A 24,712-nucleotide genomic window follows, 5' to 3' on the forward strand; every position below is an offset into this window, starting at 1 on the left:
AAGGGTAGAGCCTGGGTCCCTGGTCTAACTGGGAACACCTTATTTTACTGATATGTGAGAAATAAACTTTTACCATGATGATTTGCCACTGCAAATTTAGGGTTTATTTGTTACAGCAGGTAGGATTATTTTAACTATTATAAGAAAACTAAAAGTACCAGAGATAGGTGTTGCCTGATTTATAAATTACTATACAGTCAGTCTTATTTATGATCAATAAACCCAAATGTATTCATTGTCAACAAATATTTTTAAGTTTTTATGGTCTTTTATGAGTTCAGGAGAAAAATAAAGCCTATATCTCTTAGGAAAGGTTGGGATATCTACCTGGGTCTTCAAAGGCATGGGGGTAGGCAGACATATCAGCCCATGAAGCACCACCACCCAGTCGAGCTGACTGGCAGGGGTGGAGATCCAACCAAGATGGACCAATCTGATTCTTTTCATAGGAAATTGATATTGGGAAACTACTAAGTAGGAATTGAGCATAACTAAATCATTTTAATAATGGGATCCATGGATGAACTCCATAAACTTCTGTTGGTTAATGAAAAAAATATATGATGTGATGTCCAAGATTTGTTTTAAAATACTCAAGGAAAAAAACGTTGAGTACTGCATGTGTGTGTATGGGTTTTAATTTTTTTTTAATATTAATTTAATAATAACCCCCATGTACTCATTAGCCAGTGTCAACAATTATCAACATTTTTGCCACTCCTGGTTCTATGCACACACATGCGCGCACACGCACACACACACGTACATTTTTAAAGCATTATATCTGTTGTATGCTTAAAAATTTAGATTCTGGGATGATAGACTAGGCTTCATATCTTATTGCTGATTAAAGATTAAATGAAATACCTAAAGCACTTAGCACGTTATCCAGCACATAGTAGGTAGGTAATATTTGCTTTTTAATTTTTAATAGTGCCATGGTAGAAATGTGTACAACATTTGGTGGTAGCACAAAGGAAAGACTGACAGATACCCTTTGTGGCATGGGGTAGGGGGCCACATCAAATGAAAAAAGAAACTGTTAAGCTGGGTCTTGAAGGTGGCATTAGACTTTTCTAAAAGTATAAGTTAGTGTAAAGAGTATCCAAGTGAGGAAAGTCACAGTATTTTCGATACATACAAAGATACAGTGTGTATTTGTAATTTTTTGGCTGTCCAGCATGTAAGTCTCCTTTGTATGTTTGGGAAAATACTACCTTCTGAATATTGATGAGAGGTGGAGATTGCCTCTCACCAAGAAACCTGAAAATAACATATACCTTTTCTCAGCATCCTGTGCAGTTAGGATACGAACATGTGTCCCCAACCCAGGCATTCAGACACATTTGCCCTGGACTCTGGATAGGGAGTCATTAATACCAAGGGCCCAGGGTCGTGGAGAATCCATTATGGAGACAGGTGGCAGTAGTGATGGCAGTGCCATCCAATATTCACAGACAGCAGTGGCCATGGTCCCAGCAGTGGGATCTAGACTCCAGTGATACACAAGGCAGCTGTGCATCTGTATGTTACGCAGCCATACCGGAGTCCTCATTGGGCTAGCTTCTGTGGCATGCTTTGGCTTTGGTCCTCTTTCCGCCTTACTTCCTGTGCTATTGCCACTTATTAATTGAGCTTAGTTCTTCAGACCTCCTATGATTCTATTTGCTAGCCAAGACGTTTTTAACAACTTCTTTTTCTAAAGTCACAGTAGGTTTCTGTTGCCTACAACTAGGAATCCTGATAAACAAGCAAGCAGAGCAGGGTAAGAGGAACTGGCAGTATGTGGGATATGTGGGGCTTGGGATCTTGCAGTTTTTGATGGGTGGTATGCTGAAATTTCGCCAGTGTCCCTTGGATTCCTTCCTTGACTTCCCATGTCATAAGGAGCAACATCTCTCAGGTTCTTGTGACTTTGAGCTTCTAGGTATGTTCAGCTAATGGGAGGCACTAACAGACTGGAGAGCAAGTTGGGTACTTACCTGCTTCTCCTGTCCAGCTTGGCGGGGTGGTGATCTCTGGTACTTTTTCCATCATTCCATTCCAGTTCCTGTTGCATTATCTCTCCCTCTCTGGTCCTAGCTCCTGCTCAGCCTCCCGGCTGTGGTTTCAGAGCCCACGGATCATCCCAGCTTTGGAGTTCTGGCAACGCTACTTACTGCTCCCTGTGGTGCTTAGCCCTGGGGGTGACAGCAGCTCCGGCTGATTCTGATATGTGAGTTGCCTCATGATCTCCCTTATTTGGCCCCTCAGCAATTCCATCACCTGTGTAAACAATTCCCTGAATTAAATTTCCTCTGTTTGAAATAGTAGTTTCTGTTTTCCTGGCAGGACATTGACTGATATGTATGTCAAGGAAAGCCTCATTGAAAGGTGACATTTGATCAAAGACTTAACAGAGAGGGAGTTAGCCATGTTGATATGTGGGGGGAAGTGTACTCCAGGCAGAAGCAGCAATCAATGCAAAGGCCCTACGGTGAGAAAACGCCTGGCATGTTGAAGAAAACAGCAGAGTAAGGAAGGAGAGAATAATAGCAGGTGAGATAAGAGAGATAGTAGCACCAGATCATCTTTGATGGAGGGTTTTGATCAACAGGGTGACGTGAATTGCCTTTTATTTTGAAAGGACCACTGTGGGAACTGTGTAAATAATGTACTGTAGTGGGTAAGGACAAACAAAGGAAGTCATGCTCAAAGACTCTAGCAGCATTCTGGGCAAGAGATGATGGTAGCATGGACCTGTGAGCTAGCAATAGAGAAGTGAGAAGTGGTCATATATTATAGTTATACTTTGGAGGTAGAGTCAGAGGAATTTATGGGGGTCAGAGAGAAAAAGAGGAGTGAAGGAGGACTCTGATGATGTTGTGAATGTCTAACTAGAGCTATACAAAGTGGCCAAAAGTCTTTAGGCATGGTGGAGAGAAGTTACCTGCATGTGCTTCTCTAATAGCTGCACAATTTTTTTTAATGCTTTTCTGGACCTCTTCTAATGTTAATGGTTGAAAGTCATTAAATCAGTTTTTGGAGACTGGTTTTAGGTCTTTGACTGTTGTTGAATCTCATGTATAGGGACTTTGTGGTTACTCTTGTAGTATGGAATCATTTTTTAAAGATATTCCAAGATGTTTCAGAACTAGTGTTTCAAAGAGAGAGAAGGGAGTTAAGGATAACTCCAAAGATTTTAGCTTGAACAACTGAAAGGATAAACTGGCTGTTAGTTAGATGGGGAAGGCTGTAATTGGAGAGATTTAGGGGAGATCAGGAATTCAGTTTTGGACATTTTAAGTTGGTGATTTCTATTAAATATCCAAGTAAGAAAGTCAAGTAAACAAGTAGAAATACAAATCTTTAATTCATGATAAAAGACTAAGCTGGAGATAACGGTTTGGGAGCTACTGGTAAATAGATGACATTTAAAAGCCTTTGGACTGAATGAGGCTGTCAAAGAGAAGAAAAGATGACCAAGGATTGAGTTCTAGAACACTCTGACATTAACGAGTTCGGTACAGAAGGAGGAACTGGCAACTGGAGCCTGAGAAGAAGCATATAAATGAAGTGGGAGGAAAACCAGGAGAGTATGGTGTCCTCGAAACAAAGTGAAGCAAATATATTGAGGACTGAGTAATCAACTGTGTCAAATGACATAAAGCCTGAGAATTGATTATTGGCTTTAGTAACATGGAGTATATTGGGTTTTTTTATTCACTGAAATTTCTCAGGGAAGTAAGAAAGTTACCAGAAGTGAGGATAAGAGAAGAGGTAACAGGTTTGAGGAGAGAGAACAAAGTGTGAAAGAGTGAATGGATAAGAGTATATGAATACAGAATATAGGAAAGTTTAATATGATTAGCAAGTAGGATTAAGGGCTAACTTGAGGTTTGTGGTAAAGTGAGACAAATCAGTATAATTTGGTCCTTTTCCCAGTTGTGTTCGGCTGCATATGTGCAGGTGCAAGATAGAAAGACAGCTGGATTTAACTTACGTGGCAGTTTTGCTGAGTACAAGAAAGTGAGAGAGGGGCAAAAAATGATCAAAATAATTGGCCATGGAATTTCATGTGTATAAGCAGGGAGAGCTGTCATCAAGGGAGTGAAGAACAGGGAGATGGTGGTAGGATAAATGGATCCGCAGTTCTCATGGAATCAGAGGATGGTTGGAGTATCCAGGCTCTTTCCACCTCATTATTTGCTCATCACAGGGCTCTTGTCTTCATGGTCTGAGTCTTCACATTGGCTTCTAGGTTGCATGATGATAGAAGAGATAAAGAAAAATGTGGGGAGCAGGGCAAGGAGGTACAACTGCTATCTATGTTTAAAGGAGGTTTCCCAGATGTTGTCACATGATACTTTTTTTTACATTTCATTGGTCAGAACTTATTACATAGTTATTCCTAGCATTAGAGAGTCTGAAAAATAAAGTCTTTATTCTAGAGATCAATAAATAATGGTTTCTATTACTAAGGACAAAGAGGAGAAAGTACATTGGGTTAGGCAATTACTATATTTTTTTGCTTTTTATTTTACAGAAAATAATGATGTGTTTTATAGTTGATGACATCTTATACTGGAATAGAGATGTCAGTATTTCTGCCAAGGCAGAGAATACTAAATAGGAGGGAAAGATTTGCTTTGGGTAAGAGTAAGGAAGACTATAATAAGTTTGGTTTTCTACATGTTAAATTTGAAAATGACCTATAAGCAGTTGAAGTTTTAGGATTGGAACTCCAGATTGTGATGGGGCATGCAATCAAATTTATGTGGGAAAATTCCTTCAGTTTTTAGGAACTTTGATTGTACCCTTTGTTTTCCAAAAATAATTTCAAGTGGTATTTCTTCACTATAGGTAGAAACTACTTCATTTGTTGCCAAAGACTCAGCAACCCTGCCAGATGTTATAATAATTTTATAAGATGATAAGGTATTAATTCAAGGTTTTCGACTAAATCAGCAGTGAAAAATAAGATATGATTTAAAATATTTGTTTGTAGCCAATAAATGATACTGGAATTTTTTTCATGTGTATAGCAATTGCATGTGAAACTTCTGATAGAAATGTCTGGTTTTAATTTATCTTCTGGATGCTTTATTGAAGACCCATGTGCAAGGGGAAAAAATTAAAACCAGACAACTTCAGATCCACTGTAAATTTCACATGCCATCAGAAAGACTAAACTAAATGTTTCTTTTGGCCACCATGCTTGAAATGCAAGCAAAAAGTAAAATCAATTCACATTTTAATACTCCTATTTGAAATAATAAAATGCTATTTGGACCTAGACATCTATTAAGCCTTATGGTAGAAACTATAGTTGGGGTAAAATTATAAAAAGAATAAATGTACACAGCAAATTATTTGTGTTCCACTTTTAGGCCTATATGATGTATCTGAAATGTGAGAAACAAGGAAATGAAAGGGCTTATTAAAAATTTTTTTTAATGTAAGCCTAGTAAAAGGTAGATTTATGGTTTCAGGTCTCTTGACAGAAATACTGGGCCCCTACCCCCAACATCCCACCAAGTCTTCAGGAAATGGCATTTGATCAAAGATGAAATATTAGAAGCCAATAAGATCTGTATACCTGAGATAAAGAGCACATTAAAAGTAATTTGTACAAGCTTTTTGAAAGCAAAAATAACAAAAGGAAAAGGCCCTTCCTGCCCCTTTATTTTTGACATTTTAAAAGTTCTAATTAGCTTCATTCATTCATTCATTCATTCCTTCATGTGTTCTACACATTTTTTGGGGTCCTACAATGTGTCAGGAACCAGGCTAGTGGTTCCTGGTGAAATGATCAACAAAAACAGATATGATCCCTCTCCTCAGAGAACTTAACTTTACTGCAGTATGGGAGGTGCTCTGGAAGAGAAAGATATGGTGCTAGGTGGGTCTATAAAAAGAGGAGTTGACATGTCAGGGAAGTTAGAGAAGTAATCCTGTGTAAGAGCATCAGTAAAAATGTTTCTGGCTGCAGGATATCTAACAAATGGCAGTGTAAACAATCAAGCCACTTGTTATTTCATATAACAAGAAGTCTGGAGGTATTTTGATCAGGGTTGACTCAGAAGCTCAACAATGTCATTAAAGCCGTAGGCTCTTTCCCTCTCTGCTCTTCCATCCTTTCTTGTTGACTAGGTTCTTGTTTGTCTCTGCATGCTGAGGAGATGCCATAGCTCTAGGCTTAATGTCCTCGTGCAACTGCATCCAAAGTCAGAGAGAGAGACATTTCCCCTTGCGTGTCTCTTTTTTCAAAAGCCTTTTTTCCCAGAAGGGATGTCAGATCCCTTTGGCCTTGGGTATGTCCATGTAGTAGCTGCAAGCTGATGGGAAAGTGAATATGAATATACAACATTTTTTTAGTCTCTGTAGGAGGAGTCAGATTCTGTGCTCAAAGAAGGCGATGGTGGGAAATGCCTGTGAGACACCTACAGTTTCTACCACAGGGAGTGACTCGGGCTGTGATCTGAAGGGCAAAGAGGATGACTAGAGAAGAGGCAGGAAGAGCACCCTAGAAGGTGACTGTGAAAGGCTCCGTGGCAGGACAGAAAGTCAGTCGGTGGGCTAGAGAGGAAGGAAGGTGACAGACTACCTGGAGCCTGTCAGATCAGGTTAAGGAATTCTTGTCTATCCTGAGGACAATGGTAAGCCCACTGGAGGGATTTATAAGGTGACATGACCATGTGCTTGCTTCCAGAATGGATATAAATTGAATCCCAGAATGATTGTGTTAACCCAATAGGGGCCATTGCCAATCTCCAGGTACAAGGGAGAGTAAAATTATAGTTTACTAATTATTGTAAGTTAAGTAAAAATATCTTCATTTGATCAATTGCAGAATTAGAATAATTGTTCCTGGAAGCATTACTGTGAAGGTAAGAAAATTCTCTCTGAGACATCTCTTCCTTTTCTGCGCATTTCTTCTTTCCCTGGATGTGGCTTTCTATTTGGTGCTAGATGCTAGGTGCTACGGTGCTGAAGCCCTTTCTTTTCCCTTTTCCTTGAGTGTCAAGTTTTCTTTTAATTGGCCATAATGCAGAACAAGTCATTCCCCATCCTCCTGTTAATCCTATTCTTTTAATAAAGGTTATTGTTTTCACTTGCTTGATTTTAAAAGCAGTAATGTTCTAAGCATTTTTAAAAAGCCTCTTAAAAAACAAACCCCACAAACTAACTTGCTTTTTATTTTATGATCCACAGTTAATCATCATTGGAAACGTCAGTAGCCCACAATGCAAACATATTTCCAACACTTGCCTCAGAAGATAATTTTTGTTTTATACGTATGGTGTCTGTGGATTATGATCACACACTCAGGATTTACTGGGAAAAGAGTGATATAAAATAATATGTTTCATTAGTTTTTCATATAAATACACACGTCAAAAAAAATAATCCTTTGCCAGGCCATGTGTCCAGACTTTTCATTTGGAAAATATGATGATTACAACTATCAACTACAGAACATCAAACTGAACACAGCCCTTTCCTGAGGGCTTACAAACTCAATCTGGCAACACTTTGGAAAACTACTACTTCAGGTTCTCATGAACCCAACGAGCCCTCTGGCTCTTCCAGTGGGCTCAATTCTAAATATTCTGAGTCCTTTGAAAAAATTATGAGTTGCAGGTGTTTAAATTTTCAAGCATTTTTGTTTGGTCTCTTTATTAACCAGTAAATAACCAGTCCTAACAACAAACAAGGATTATACTTTGTGAGGGCGATTTTTACACTTAATGAATGTCTGCATTTTTCTTCCACCCATTTTCCTTTTTATCTCTTTCAACCAAACCTTTCTTCTCTTTTCTAAACCCCAGCATTTAACAAAACACCAAACAAGAATAAATTATCCCCCAAATCCCCAGTCCGTTGTATCGCGGTTCCACTGGCTTGAAAACGAAGGAAGTTTGTCCCTTGCGGAGATCCGTCCTGGTGTTTGCCTGCAGCAAGATGGCGGCGGTCTCAATGTCAGCGGCGCTGAGGCAAGTGTTGTTGGGGAGAAGGGCAGCAGCTGCAGCTGCCATTTCCGTTTCCAAGGTTCCGACCAGGTAAAAGGATTGTGAGGCTTCTTCCTCACGCTTCTTGGGTCTGTCCACTTTTGCAGAGGTCTCTGCTGGCTCGGTCCCGGAGAAGGCCTCAGGGAAAACGTCCTCTGCTGACCCTTTCCTCGGGAGAGGGCGGGCGGATTTGGGACGAGCTTCGATCAAGGGGCGCTCGGCCAGGCGAGTGGGGCGTGAATGCGGGGAGAGGGTAGGAGGACCTTTGGTGTCTTGGAAACTTTTGGACCGCTGCTGTGGGAGAGGGTCTGTGGGGTCGGATTGTCTCCGGAGCTGCGAGCCGAGTCCTGGCCCCCAGAGAATGGGCGGAGTTTCACTCGTTTTTATCCCCACTTTCCGCACCCCTCCATTTTCCACCTGTTTGCCCATCACCCCAGTCCTTACTAAAGGGTAAACTCACTCTCTGCCTTCCACGGCTTTAAGTGGTATTGCTTGGGTTTCCGAACAGAAAGATTGTTTTATCAGGCTGCTTGGGAGGAAAACTTGGTTGGAATTCAATGTTAATAGAGATATCCTGCTTGTAATATTGGCAGGTAATGTTTAAAAGGCTGATGATGGTCATGCTGCGAGGTTTCCCATCAAGAATTTCATTAATGCCTCACAGTAATTCAAAGATTGGTGTCCATTGTTTTTCCTTGAAGCATTTTCGTGATGGTGGTTTCTTTTTCGACTGCATTACTTAATTCTCCATTTCCCTATTTTTCCGAATTTTCCTGACTTTCAGAAATTGTACTAACACAAAAGCATGAGCGCTCGCGCGCACCCCCCACGATTTTTATCTACGAAGAATTATTTTGTTTCATTGTTGTTTTCACAACTTGTTAGTATAAATATAAATCTGAGTTTATGTTGAGTGTCTTATGCATGAGTGCTTAGAATAGTGATGAAAAGACTGAGTAGATGTGAAGGAGGTAGGAAGAACGGGAGTCGTTATAAGTTGAAGAGTCTAGTGAAATGGTAACTAACTTAGTGTTATATTAAATATAAATGGAATACAGAGAGTTAGAACGAGTGTTAATTAGAAAGGATTTTGGGAGGTGTTTTATTAAAGTTTTGAATAGTGGATGATGGGTGGGAAAGATGTCCTGAGTAGGGTCAGTGGCTTATGAAAAGTCTTGAAGGCAATAGTAGATATCTCTATCTTTATCTCTGTATCTATATCTGTCTATCTATATATATGTAAGAGAATCGTTGAAAAATAAGAATGCTAAGATTGGAGAAAGGTAAAGAAGAAGTTTGCTGTTAACTCTTCTACATATGGGTAACTTCAAGAATAGAAAGTATTTCTCAAAGATAAGATACTCCACTGGTTTATTTAGGTCTCAGATAGAGGTGACCCAGGTTAGTTTTTGTTCTCCTAGACCCGATGGAGATTAATTTTGCATTGTCAAGTAATAATGTACTCGCAGTAGCTATAGAACTGAAAACAAATTTGAAGGGTCCACTGGTGCATGGCTAATCAAAACGTGGCTGTGTAAGTCACAGCCATTTTGTTAGCAGCTTATAGCAGTTGAAATTAAGATAGTTAGGTTTTGGAAACTTTGATGGTAATTAGTACTTATCGAGATTTAAAGAGTTTCTGCTTGCAAATGTGTTGGAAGAGATTTGAAAATAAAATAAAATTTTAAATCATGTAAGATGACCTTTCATATTTTAAAAAACTTAAAAGCCAAGGAAAAGTCAAATGACACATTTACTTGCTTTCTATACCATTTTTTTACCCAAAGAGCTTATGTGGTTTATCTCACCTTGAGGGAAATTTATGGCACTGGTCTCTTACACGTAATTTACTTTTCATCCTTAAGCACTCTCTTTACATTATGATTTGAGAGTAATGAGGATCTGAAAAGGTAGAGTGTGGAAAGAGAACCAATTATTGGGAAAATCTACATCGAAAATTCATTTTATTGTATTGCTTAGAGAATAATTTGCAAATGATGTGAGATTTCAGATCACCTGAGTGAGATGAGGGGGGAATGCAATCAGTAAGGCCCTTGGTAAGGAAGGGAGTAGCAAGCAAATATAAACACTGAAGAAAAGAAACTCTCAGCAGAAGGAAAGAAGCAGTTAACTGCTACATTAACTTATATGAACTTAACTGCAGTGTATCAGTAAAAAACAAAAGAGTAAGCCAAAGAACCCAACAACATGTACACATAAGAGAGAAAAAGTAATTTAAACAATATAGTTGATTCAGCTGATCTCGTTTCTGAGCTCCTGCTTTAGAGTCTGTTTCCATGTGCTTCTTATTTCCCTGGGCTGAAGGAGAGCTGGGAAAACCCTGGATCTATGGCCTACATTTATCCCTTACTTTCCCTGACTTTCCTAAGGGATTGTCCAGAGTAAGTTTAACTATTTAGGACATTAATCTACAAGCCAGATAAAATGGCACTCTATTTCAAAGTAGCAATGCTTAGGACTCAGGAATCTTTTTTTTCCTTTAACCTATTCATGTATATTTATCTCACCTGGACCTGTTTCATCACTTCTCAGTTGGAGTGAGTCTTGTGTTTACCACAAACATAGCTCCTTATGGTCTTCAGAGGGTGTTAATTAACGACTGTTGGGGACTAAGTGTATGGGACCTTTTTGTGAGGCCTATTTTGTGCTCCAGTCTCTGGCTGTAGTCTGCTGATCTATTTCCTTTTTCAGCATCACGGTAAGCCAGTAGGAAATTATGAGTTGGCAGGGGCCTTCAGTGAAAGAGAGGTCCTAAGTTTGACAGGAGTTCTGTGTATATTACACCTTGCTGAGAAACTGTCTCAGCCCAAATTTGAGAAGCATTTAGGACATTTAGAACCAGTAGGTTGGCTTCTACTTCAGATAAGCTGTATAAACAAATTCCTGTCTGAAGGGCGCTACTTTTTGCACTCTTTGGAACATATTAAAGCCAGGTTTTGTGACCTTGCAGTGTTTCTACTGTGTCGTCTAATAGGTTTCATTGTTTTGCTTGTTTTCCTCGTTAAAAAATACTTAAAATTAGTTGGTCTGTTTTCATCAGTAGTAGACATCTTTGTTTAATTCCTCTTAGGAGATTTAAATATTTTAATACTAGTAAATATTAGAATAGTGTCCAGCACATAGTAAACCTTACTACATATTAAACTAAGTACATGCTAGTTTTATTATTGGTTTGAAAAAACCTGAATATTTTCCTTTTCTTTAATCTTGTTGATGGATGTTGTGGTAGATGGTATTATTATTTACAATATTCATTTCCATTCCCTGTGACACGATTATACTTCATTGCCCCATTGGCCAAGTGACTTTTTTTGACCAATGAAATGTTAACCAGAAACACTATACCATGTCAGGCAGAAGCTTCAACAGCTGTCTCATGTTTGGCCATGTCATTTTTCCCTCTGCTGTCCTGGGTAGGGTCTTTTCTTTCAGCCTAGATCCTGGAATGAAGATAACATGGAGCAAAGCAGAAGCTGATTCTTGTAGGTCATATAAAATATAAAATGACTGAAATAAACTTTGTTATAAGCCATAGAGAGATGTTTGGATTGTTGGCTGCCTTGACATACTGACTCTTTTACACACACACACACACACACATACGCAAATGAGCAGGTTTTGGCACATGCCCTGATGTATCTATCATTAAGGAGGTCACAGGCTTTTGTAGGGCTGGAAAAAATTTTAATTTACTTTGGTATACTTCATAGAACCTAGTGTAATGGCTCACACATAACTGGTAAGTGCTTATCACTTAGATGAATACATACATATTTAGAGATTTGTGATTGTGATGAAAAGCAGGAAGCCATAGACAGTATTTCTGTTAATAGCTTCATCAGTGAAAACCAAGTGGGCACTAACCTACATAAATGTGAATATGAAATATATAGCACACACTCTAATTATTTGCAGTGATCCAAGGTTAGGATATTCACCTAAAACTCTGTTAACTTCTGGATTGAAATTGTCTTATAGATTTTTTTTTTTTTTGGTACTCATACATTTCTTTGACAAGTGTCCTGATCCTCTTTTGTATTCAAATTTAAAAAAACTAGTGGAAATGAATTTATTTGAGAAAAGGTACTTGTGGAACATGAGAACTCTTTTGGAATAACAGTAACTAACTGTGATTATTAGGCTTGCTGACTGCAAACTACTTTACATGAAGTTTTTACAAGTTAATAATACATGGAGGGGGAAGGGTGTAGCTCAGTGGTAGAGTGCATCCTTAGCATGCCTAATGTCTTGGGTTCAGTCCCCAGTACCTCCATTAAAATAAGTAAATAAACCTAATTACCCCCCCCCCCAAATTAAATTTAAAAAAGTAATAATACATGGAACTTCTTGAAGACAGATGGGTCAACTTGGTTCCTGTATTACATGTTAGAGGTCTCTGAGTATGAGGTGAACGCAGAATAACACCATTTCAAATGGGTAAGCTTCTAAAATATATCCTTTGATGGAATCAGTTGTTTTTGGTGTTTATTCTAAGCACAAATTAAAATAGCAGCTAACATTTATTTCTCACTTACTGTGTATTAGCCACTGTGCCAAGGACTTTACCTTCCTTACCCCAGTTCTCACAATAATCCTATGAACTCAGCTGTTTTTTATTCTTATTTTTCAGATGCGGAAACATTTTTAAGTTTACTAGGAAATAGTCTGATTTAGCGGTTTAAAGCAATATGTTGACTTTTGCAGAAAGAAATAATTTGCCTAATAATAGTAAATTAAAAGCTCTGTGTCTTCTGTTTTTTTTCCTTTTAGCAATGTATGTTTCTTCATTGAAAGACTATTTGATGCTCTCTACTTTCACTCCACTGTTCCTTTTATACAGTGAGAGTGTCCAACTGAGAACTTAGGTTTTTTGTTTGTTTGTTTGTGGCAAGGATTTTTTTCCTCTAAATTTTGTAATTATTTTTGATGAGAGACTTTCTTTGGGTGACTTACTATACTTTCTTACCCTTTTAAACAAAATACCTGTCTGAAACAAATTATACTGAATATATTTTTCTTTTTCTTTACTGCAGTGATCATTAGGAAAAAGTCACTGCATTCTACTGCCTTTAAAAACTGTCAAGTGTCTGTTTATGCTTTCTGAGTTCTTGTGTCACTTTTTAATAGTGTTTCTGTATCCTGCCTTGACTGGTCTGCTTCCCTTTAGCAGTTCCACTATCCCTTTTCATTTGTTACAGATTTGAATACCAAACGAGTAAACCTGTTAGAATTTTGTGTAAAATAAAGTAGGCTTAATGAAGCTCTGCTGATGGCTGAAATTTACTTTGCTGTAATTAAAGTCTTAAACATACATGAGCTCTTATTATAACTTTTCTTTAGTTTGCAGTGTTCAAAGACCCTGATGGAACCTTTGCAGTGGCTGCATTCTTCACAACAGTTCCATCTAAATATTTGGATATTTTAGCAAACTATTTTAAGTCTTTTGTCCTTTAAGTTATGGCAGGAGGAATCAGAATTACTGTTTCAAATTCTCTTTCTGTTTGTTGCCGAGTATTTTAATAGGTGAATACAACCTTAGTTTCTTTAGAACTATTTAGTTTCTCAAATGTGACCTTTTATTCTTGCCTTTACTCACTAGGCTTTATTTTTCCTTTGTAGGATCATGCTCCAGTTCAGTGCTTTTAAACCCTTGCTGTGGATCAGAATCACCTGTTGTGTGCATAAATAAATCAAATGCCTTGCTTGGCCCCAGTATATGTTGGTTCAGTGAGTTTAGGTTGAGACCTAGAGCTATGGTAATTCTGAAGGGAAGTTAGGGCTGAAAACTATTGTTTTTGTTTTTTAAAATAGTTTCCATACTATGTCTTGAAGGACTTCAAAATGCATTTTTCCTCAGGTGGGGGAGATTTCTAGAAACAAGCAAAAATGATTCGATTTTCCTAATCTAAGTTGAGTTTTATGTTTTCCATCCATGTGCTGTATAGAGGCTTTTTCCTGAAGAAACTTTACTTTGAGGCAAAGCAGGCATTTTGATAATTTTGGAGAAAGCAGGCCATGTTACTCGCTCTCCAGAGACTCTTGTTCTTCCTTTTGGAAGGGCTCAGGTTTAATACAGCGCAGCTGTTGAACTCTGCCCTTCAAAGTTTTAAGAAGAAAGTGTTTTATCCTTTAAAATGGAAATGCCTTGTTTTAGGGAGGTGGTCTTTGGCTGGATATAGTTCTCTAAGAAAGCTTTTCTAGAGTTCTTTTGTTTCAGTGATTTCTTAGAATTGTTTCAGATGTTGAGAGCGTAGTCTCTGAGAGTAAAGACCTGGCTGCTTTTGTAATAATGTTTTGCTGTATCCTTAACAAAGCTAGATGAAGAGTTCATTTCTTTGTGTTTTCTAGGACTCAAAAATACGTTCTTTTCTTTATTCAGCCACTCTATATGTAAGTAAATGGTCCTTGAATAGGATTTACTAGACAAAAGATCCTGTTCTAGATGACTGTTCAGCAACCCATATGCTTCTCCTAAAAATGTCAGTCTGTCTTGATGAGCTTTAAAGTGAATACAGATGTTTTGGCTCTTTTGAGGACTACCACCCTTTGTGTGGAAAGAGTATTTCTTTTTCATGAAATTTCTTCAATGTACTTATAGAAGTTTGCATGAAATTTGTATTCATAAACTTTTGCCTTTTAAGTCTAATGAAATTAGATTTAATTTGACATTAGTAATTGAATTTAATTTTAATATCTTTGGTATAAATGAGATTTGGAGAAATAGGGCTTAATATGGCTTTTGTTAAGATTTTATATTTATTTAGTCTTTTTTTAAAATTTGGAACTTAGAGTGCTTTTTAATATTTGTTTTTTGCAATGAAAGGTGATACTTTGACAGGAAGGGCCACCTTTTTAGATATTCAGTGTCTTCTGCTTTGGTAGTTTAACTCTAGAAGTTATAGTTCATAGATTCATATAATGTTTGAGGTGGAAGGAACTCTTGGATCTTCCTGTCCCACCCTTTGTTTAATGCAAGAATCTCCAGAACTTCTTTCTTGATTATCTAGCAGTTGAGGAATATATCATGAATTTTTGGTAGCCTAGAAAACCCTCTATACTTTTAGACTCAATGGTAAATCAAGTTTCGCTTTAATACTATATGAAAAAATTCTAACCCCCATGCACGTGTCAGCCTTTGGAAAATTAAAGACATTTGTCATCAGTCATTCTCCCTCTGAGTCTGTGTTCCAGGCTTAACATGTCTAGTTTGTTTACCCTTAATTAATGACCAGATCTTTCTAATGTTTTACTCTTGGTACTCCTTAGGACATATTTCATTTTGCCAGTATCTTTCTTTGAACAATATAGTGTACTTTTAACTAAATGAGATGATTAGAAGTGATAGTTTAGTGAATTGAAATTGAATTAAAGGGTTGACTCTAGTTGGATTTGACATTTTTAATTTTTAAAATTATAAAGAAAAATCCACTATTTTACTTTTGGTGAACAGTGTTTAGAATTTTAACATATGTACAGATTTATATAACCACCACAATAATCAGGGTACAGAATACCAAAAGACTCCCTCTGTACTGCTATTATCTCTGGCAACAAGTTATCTTTTCTTCATCTCCATAGTTTTGTAATTTTAAGATTGTAATGTAAATGGAACTACCTTGTAAAGATTGGTTTCTTTAACTCAGCTTAATGCCTCTGAGATTATTCCAAGTTGTGTGTGTCAATAGTTCATTCTTTTTATTGCTAAGTAGTATTCTATTGTGTGAATGTACATAGTTTATTTATCCATTTACCCCTTGAAGGCCATTTGAATTATTTCTAGTTTTTGATAATTATAGAGCCACTGTAAACGTTTGTGTACAGGATTTTGTGTGAACATGATTTCATTTCTTTAGAGTAGATACCTGGGAGGAAGATTCCTGGGCCATAGGTATTGTATGTTTAACTTTATAAGATCCTACAAAACTGTTTTCCAGAGTAGTTATACCAGTTTGCTTTTCCACCATCAGTGTATGGAAATTTAGTTGTTCTGCATCCTCATTAACATTGATATTATCAGTATTTTAAAATTTAGCCATTTTAATTGGTGTATAATGATACTTCATTGTGTTTTTTAATAACAACTTTATTGAGATAAAATTACCATATAATTCACTCATGTAAAATGTACAATTTGATGGTTTTTAATATATTCACAGAGTTCTGCAGCCATTCACAGTCAATTTTAAGATATTTTCATTACTCCAAAAATAAATCCAGTGCCCATTAACTGTCACTTCTGTTTCTCCCTTCCCCCTGCCCTCAACAACCATGAATCTACTTTCTGTTTTTTAGATTTGCCTGTTCTGGACCTTTTATACAAAGAGAAACATATGTGATCTTTTGTGACTGTTTTAATGTTTTGAAAGTTTATCCAGGTTGTAGCATATATCAGTACTTTGTTCCTTTTTAATTGATGAGTAATATTCTATTGAATGGCCATGTCACACTTTATTTATCCATAAGTTGGTGGACATTGGGGCTATTTCCACCTTTTGGCTATGATGAATAATGTTCTATGAACATTTGTGTATGAGTTTCTGTGTGACACAGGTTTTCATTCTTTTGGGTATATGCTGAGGAGTTGAATTGCTGGATAATGTGATTACTCTATGTATAGCCGTTTGAGTAACTGCCAAACTTTTTCCAAAGTGGCTACACCATTTTACATTCCCACCAGCAGTGAATGAGGGCTCCAGTGTCCTCATAACCTTGTCAACACTTGTTTTTGTTTTTAATTAATTAATTAATTTTTATGGAAGTATAGTTGATTTATAATGTGTCAGTTTCAGGCATATAGGAAAGTGATTCAGTTATATATATATAATATATATTCTTTTTTAGATTATTTTCCATTATAGATTATTACAAGATATTAAGTATAGTTCCCTGTGCTATACAGTAGGTCGTTGTTTATTACCTATTTTATATATAGTAGTGTGTATATGTTAATCCCAAACTTGCAATTTATCCCTCCCCCCTTTTCCCTGTTGGTAACGTAAGTCTGTTTTCTATGTCTGTGAGTCTGTTTCTGTTTTGTAAGTTTACTTGTATCATTTTTTTTAGATTCCACATATAAGCAATATCACATATTTGTGTTTCTCTATCTGACAGTATGATAATTTCTCAGTCCATCCATTTGCTGCAAATGGCATTATTTCATTCTTTTTTTGTATTCCATTACACACACACACACACACACACACACACACACACACACACACACATCTTCATCATCTTCTTTATCCATTCATCTGTCAGTGGACATTTAGGTTGTTTCCATGTCTTGGCTATTGTAAATAGTTCTAGTTTGAACATTGGTGTGCATGTATCTTCATATTAAAGTTTTCTCTTGATATACGCCCCAGGTGGGATTGCTGGATCATATGGTAACTCTGTTTTTAGTTTTTAAAGGAATCTGCATACTGTCCTCCATAGTGACTACGCCAATTTAACATTCCCACCAACAGTGTAGGAGGGTTGCTTCTTCTCTACACCTTTCCCAACATTTATTATTTGTAGACTTTTTGATGATGCCAACACTTATTACCATCTTATTATAACCTAGTGAATATGAAGTGGTATCTGTTGGTTTTGATTTGTATTTCCATCATTGGAAATTGCATTTCCACTCATTGTGGTTTTAATGTGTGTGTCTCTAATGGCTGATGATACTTAATTTTGGTGAAGTATCTGTTATGTCTTTTGCCCATTTTTAAATTGGGTTGTTTATTTTCTTATTGTTGAGCTTTGAGAATTCTTAAAATATTCTGTATACAAGTCCTTTGTCAGATATGTGGTTTGCAAATATTTTCTCCCAATCTGTAGCTTTTCATTCGTTTAACAGTATCTTTCAGAGAGTAAAAGTTCTTTATGTTGATGAAATCCAGCTTACCAGTTTTTTTCTCTTATGGGTTGTCTTTTTTTTTTTTTTTTTTTGGTAGTATTTAAGAACACTTCGCCTAACTCCAGGGCATAAAGAATTTTTTCTTATATTTTCTTCTTGAAGTTTTGAAATATTTTAAATTCAGATCTATGATCCATTTTGAGTGAATTTTTATATAAAGTGTGAGATTTAAGTTGAGGGTTTTTTTTTTGCATATGAATGTACATTTGTTCCAACACCATTTATTGTAAACATTATCCTTTTATCATTGAATTGCTTTTGCACCTTTGTCAGTAGTCAGTTGGCTATATTTGTCTGAGTCTCTTTCTTTGATCTAAAGCCCTTTGCCAATACCACACAGTCTTGATTACTGTAGCTTTATAGTTAGTGTTGTAATCGAGTAGATGTGATTTTTCCAATTTTGTTGTTTTTTATCCAAATTGTTTTAGCTATTCTAGTTTCTTTGCTTTTCCATCTAAATTTTAGAATCAGTTTATCTATATCTCTGAAAAATCCAGCTAGGATTTTGATTGGTATTGCTTTAAAATCTGTAGATTAATTTGAGGAGAGTTGTCACTTTTACCATGTTGAGCCTTCCAATCTGAAAACATGGTATGTCTCTTCATTTACCTATTGATTTCTTTCATCAGTGTTTCAGAGTTTTGAATGTACAGATCCCATATATGTTTTGTTAGATTTATGCATATGTATCTCAGTTTTGGGAAGCTATGGTAAATAGAATTGTTTTTAAAATTTCAGTTTCTAATTGTACATTACTGTATATGGAAATAGGACTGATTTTTGTGTGCTGACTTTGTATTCTGCAACTTTGCTTAATTCACTTGTTAGTTCTATCTGTATTTTGCAGATTCTTGGGGATTTTTTAAGTAGGTAATTATGTAGTCTGTGTGAATAGGGACAATTTATACCTTCTGTCCAGTCTCTACACCTTTTGCTTCTTTTTGGTTTCCAGGAGGATGTTAAATAAGGGTGGTAACAGTAGACAGTCTTGCCATTTACCAATCCTAAGGGAAAGCTTTCAGTTTTTCACCATTAAATATAATGTTAGCTAAAGATTTTTTTTTTAATAGAAATGACTTTTATCAGATTGAGGAAGTTTTCTTTTACTCTTGGATTGCTTATATTTTATCATGAGTGGATGTTATATTTTGTCTAATGCCTTTTCTGCATCAATTGATTCATTCTTATGATTTTTCTTCTTTAGACTGTCAGTATGGTGAATTATATTGATTTTTTTCAAATACTGAACCAGCTTTGTGTTCTCAGGATAAACTCTACTTGGTTGTGTTGTTTAATTCTTTTTATATATTGCAGTGGTTTTCGTTCACTAATATTTTGTTGAGGATTTTTGCTTCTACGTTTACGAAAGATATTGGTGTAGTTTTCTTTTTTGTTTTTTTTTTTTTGTTTGTTTGTTTAGATTTGGTATGGGTATAATCCTGGACTCATAAAATGAGCTGGGAAGCATTTTTTCGTCTTCTGTTTTCTTTTGAATTGTTTAGTTCCATCCCACAAATTTTGGTATGTTGTATTTTATTTTCATTTGGTTCAAAATATTTTATTTCCATCAAGACTTCCTTTTTGATGCATGGATTATTTAGAGATGTTTTAATTTCCAGGAATTTAGAGATTTTTGCTCTCATTTTTCTGTTTCTGATTTCTAGTTTAATTACTTTTGTGTTCTAAAATTCTAGTTTCCTGGTTTTCCCTTTTCAGTTTCCATCCAGAAACTTGTAGCTCTTGTTACCTGCTTTGTAGTGCAGTTCTACAGTTGCACTTGCATCAGGGGCTAAGGGACAGGAGGACAGAGAGAGGAAAAAACTAAAACAGTAGGTGTTGGTCTTACCTTCTTAGAATCACAACTTCAATGAAAGAGAAGTGTTCTTTCCCTCAAAGTTTTTGGCTCTTCCCTCAGAGCTTCCATATGGAAACCGTAGGATTGCCTACAGCTTGGTGAATGGTGTATGAGAAGACAAAGGAAAGAGAAAAAAAATGAGTGATTTACACACTTGACCATTTTTGTTAGTTCCCTTTCTAGCTTCTTGGGACAGAATGCTTCTCCTTGAGAAGTGTTCACTTCTAGGTTTCTAGCTGTGAGGTGTATATATTTCAGGCAGGGTATACTGGAGGGGGAAAATATGGTGAACTTGTCTCTGGTGGAGTGATACTTTGAATTCTGGTGATCTTCCCTGATCTGCTTGCTATTTACTTTTCAGTCTTCAAATAGCTTTTCCATGCATGTTGTCGAGTTTATGGTTGCATTCAGTGGGAGAGACAAGGGTAGAGTGTGCTTACTACATTTTACTAGGACCAGCCATCTTAGGATGAATTATTTTAAAAGCTCAATTCTAATATTCCTCATATTTTAGTACATCTGAATAGATTTAAAAGATCTAAAATGAACCAAAAAAGTTCTTTATACAATTAGATTCTAAACCATTGATTCTCAACTGTGGTGGGAGGAAGGGAGTTATTAACATACCAGAATCTTAGAAATGGGCTAGAGAAAGAGTTTCAAAGAAACTACATGTACCCTTAGGTGACAATGATGGCATTTAATAAAAGATGGAAGTTTGTTCTCTGTGTATGTGGGCAAGAAAATACATTGAGTAACTGTTTTAGACCACCAAACAATAAACCTTAATTTCTTTGAGAGGGTGTAGGAGTCAGAGATTTATTTGAGTAACTGATGGAAATTTTTGTGACTTCTGTGTAGAGATATGTACACTCATATATGTAAAATCAGAGTTACATTTCTAGGGGATTCATGGATCCCAGGCTTTGTAGCCCTTCCATAGAGAGTGTTGGGTGTTATACAATGTTTTGCTTTTACTAACTCTTGTGTTAGACCTTTCTCAGTTACCAGTGACAGAAACCTAAAAACTCAAATGGTTAGCTTAGGCAAGAGGGGGGAATTGTTTTGTACTACCAAGCAATGGAAAGGGCAGGGGTTCTACTAACTGGTCTCAGGGATCAGAGCTAGAAAGTTACCAGACTCTCTCTCTAATTTGTCTCTGTCATTCTCTCAGTGACAGCTACTACTTCAGATTGTTTTTTTCCGATGTGATAGATGTCATAGCTGATGGAAGTTTTTTCAGGCTTATATTCTACAGTTTTCTCGTGAGGGAGGGACTGAAAGTCCCTTTCTTTGGTACCAAGTTTTAAAAATCTTGGGGGAATACTCAGGTAAGTCAGATTAAATAGACTAAGGGTTTACTATAATATAGTCATTGTTTGTAATTTTACTTATCCTGCTGTATCATATGCCTATAGGTCATAGGAACCCTGAAAGTCAGGTTGTAATGGAAACTGGGCCCCTTGAACAAAAATGAAGAACCAGGAATAGTTTGACATTGATACTGAAATATCTTTAGGAAACAAATAATGTTTGTATATACTGTATAGGCTGACCTCTTACCTTTTTCTTAATGAACTCTGGGACTTTGCTTGCTAAAGTTTGTTCACTTATTCAATAAATATTTGTAATTTTTTTCTAGTCTCAAAGACTGCATTTCCACACTTTAGTAGGATGTATGTCCTTGGAACATCTGCTTTGAGGATGACTGTAGGTAGAAATACTCAAAGACTAGATGATCATTTCTCAGGTCTTGTGGTAAAGTAGAATCTGGGACAAAGATGTGGGTATAGGTAGTTTATCTGAGAGTTTACCTAGAAACTAGAAGTAAGGAGCTACGGAGTGAGACAGGTAAGAAAGACCAAAAGTGTGATAATGAGATTGCTGTAGTGAACAGTAAGAGGCTCAGTTCCACCCGAACCTCCTGAGAAGCATAGAGAATGCCTTTCAGTATTATCCATTTGAAAGTTGGAACGCTTGAACATTTATCCATTGGTTCTCATTTCTCGTTGGTTGAAGGCGTTGGCTCTTCTGTACTTTGAGCTATACTTGGCATAATGGGTTCACTTTAGGTGTGATACTGGAGGATGACCCAAGACTGAACTTCTGTACCTGTGGCCGAAATGGCAAATGGGTCGGGGGAGTGTAACATGAGTACCAAAGGTAGTGGTTATAGCCTCCTTAAACTCAAGAGTCTCTAGTGGGGAGGGTATGGCTCAGTGTAGAGTGTGTGCTTAGCTTGCACGAGGTCCTGGGTTCAATTCCCAGCACCTCCATTAAAAAATAAGTAAAATGAAAATAAATAAACCTAATTACCTCCTCTCACCAAAAATAAAAGTCTATAACCTGTTTCTTTTTGGGGGGGGGTGCTAATAATAAGAATTCTAATAGTTCTAATTTGTTAACACTTAGGCACTGAGATGATTGCTTTATAAATGTCATTTCATTTTGTGAAATTACTTCATTTTAGATGGTCTGTTGATATAGTTTAATCTATTCCTAGGTTTGTAAGTAAGTCATTAGAATTTGCTTTCTTCACCTGCATTCTGAAGGACATGACAAAGAATCAGGAAACTGAGGTCTTACAACTCACTTAACTGCAAATAATAGAAGTTCTATAGGGAAGAGGTGGTTTCTTCTATACAGTTCCATGTTTAAAGAAGTCTTGACAGCATAATATTCCCATACTGTGTACCAGGTAGTTGACCAGTGACTGTGTATAACATCCCAGCAAACAAAGATCAACCTACAGAGTTTTCTTTGATTTTGAGAATGTAGCAGATAAGGTAAGTGGCCAGTAACCTAGGTGATCTCATTCTCTGGGTAGGCATATATTTTCCCTTCACTGATGCTACCTAAATGATTCAGTGATAGTTACGAGAATTTTTTTCTACACCTACCTTTTAGGCGCTTGCTCCTGTCCCACTGTCATCTCTGACTGATTACCATGGTGGTAGTCTTGCCATCCATCTTATTAATGTGTCTTAGCATTACCATTTTAGTGCATAGTTAGCATTGGGATGGATACAATGTGCATGTGGGGTTATTTCACAAATTTCAGTTTCCTTTTCCTTTAGTTGAGACTTAAAACATTGATATTGTGCTGATGAACTTAATGGTTTAAGTATATCTTAGTTACTGCTTGTAAGTGGCTCCTCTTTAGGGCTTGAGTTTTTATTTTGGTCCCAAATTTAACTTTTTGGCTTTGAATTCAAACTGTTGGTGTGGCCAACTCCCTTAATAATCTCTTTACTAAGTGTCCTTGACTCTAGCTTTGAGGAAAATTGCTTTCCAGAGATTTTTCTATTAACTCCTGATATTAGTCATGCTGCCAGGCTATATTCTTAATCTTTTTCATATTTGAACTACTCTACTGGATCCATTACATGAGTCTAATATAGTACTTAGGAGCACTTGTTTTAGAGTTAGCTGCACCTACATTTGAGTCTCAGCTCTGACACTTCTTAGCTTTGTGCCTACATTGTGCCTGTTTTCTGTCCTGTAAAATGGACATCATAATCTCTGTTTCATAAAGTATATAAAATGCTTAGGGCAGTGCCTGGCATATGCTAAGGCCTAATAAGTTGTAACAACAAAATTATCATCCTTAACATCATCCTTATTATTCTTTCTTTTATGTCTTCTTTCTTTTCCTTTTTATTCCTTTCTCCCTTCTCTACCTTTTTTTTTTTTCTTCTCCTTTCATAAATCTTACCTGGATTCTAGTTCTTCTTCTTGGATTATCAGAACATCTTGGCATTTGTCTATTATTTACAGTATTTTATTCATGAGTATATAAAAGATTTATCTCCAGCTGGCTTTTTCCAGATTGTGACCTCCCATGCACTCCTCAGCTCAGTGCAGTCTATTTTTGATATCCACCATTCCACTGAAATAGCTTTCATCAAGGTCAACAGTGAACCTGTTGCTAAATGAATAGACTCTTCTCAGTCCATATCTTACATGACCTTTGGAGTCCAAAAGGATGATTTTTTTTTCGTTCTTGAAAGATTCTTCCTTTTGCTTCTATTTTGGCTTTCTTCCTTAGTTCCCTTTGAATGCCCATCATCTTTTACCTGTTCCTGGAACTGCCAGTGTTTCTCAGAGTAAAGAGTTTTATAGCTCTTTACTCTTTTGAAAGTGTTTTACATTATGTAATATTTTATATATACATGAATATATGTAACATATATGTTAAGAAGCATAGTGGCAAAATGAATTCATGTGGACCCACCATCAAATTTAAGAACTAGAAAATTACCAGTACCTTTATTCTTTGCACATACTCTGTGGTAGGCTGAATAATACCATTTGCCCTAAAATGTCCATGTCCTAATCCCTAGAACATGTGAATGTTACCTTAGATGGCAGAAGTGACTTTATAGATATGATTAAATTGAGGATCTTCAGGTGGGAAATCAGGCTCCTGTTGGGCCTGATGTAATCACAGTGGTTCTCACAAGGACACAGGAGGTGTCAGAGAAGGAAATATCATCATGGAAGCAGAGACTAGAGTGATGTGACCATATACTAAGGAATACCAGCAGCCTATAAAAGCAAGAAAAGACAAAGAACAGATTCTCCCTTGGTGCCTCCAGAAGGAACCAGCCTTGCTGACGCATTGGTCTTAGCCCTGTGAGACTCATTTTGGACTTCTGACCTCCAGAACTGTAATTTTTGTTGTTTTAATCCACCAACTTTATGGTAATTTGTTGCAGCAGCAATAGAAAACTAATATACTCTTCCTGTATCTCATTGTTTACTGTGACTTCAGTTACCATCTATTTACACAAAAGCTTAAGTGTATATATATAGTTCATTTGCATCATACACACTTTCCACGCAAGAAAGTCGACCCATATACGTGGCAAATGAAAAAGAATAGAAAATGTATTAAAAATAGTTAAAAATTCAGATTGAATCTCTCATTATTCTACTTAG

General features: G+C 36.6%; 1 protein-coding gene across 2 annotated transcripts in view; it reads left to right on the forward strand.

Moving 5' to 3' along the window:
- Window positions 1-7,892: 7,892 nt before the first annotated feature.
- The window catches only part of NDUFS4 (NADH:ubiquinone oxidoreductase subunit S4), a 98,319-nt gene continuing 81,499 nt past the window's right edge, over window positions 7,893-24,712 (forward strand). For both annotated transcript variants that reach the window (XM_045525073.2, XM_010966298.3), the window contains exon 1: window positions 7,893-8,042. In XM_045525073.2, coding sequence (XP_045381029.2) covers window positions 7,945-8,042 — 98 coding nt within the window. In that variant the 5' untranslated portion in view covers window positions 7,893-7,944. The remainder of the gene's footprint in view (window positions 8,043-24,712) is intronic.

The sequence above is a fragment of the Camelus bactrianus genome, chromosome 3 (assembly GCF_048773025.1).
Source record: "Camelus bactrianus isolate YW-2024 breed Bactrian camel chromosome 3, ASM4877302v1, whole genome shotgun sequence".
In the NCBI taxonomy this organism is placed as follows: domain Eukaryota; kingdom Metazoa; phylum Chordata; class Mammalia; order Artiodactyla; family Camelidae; genus Camelus; species Camelus bactrianus.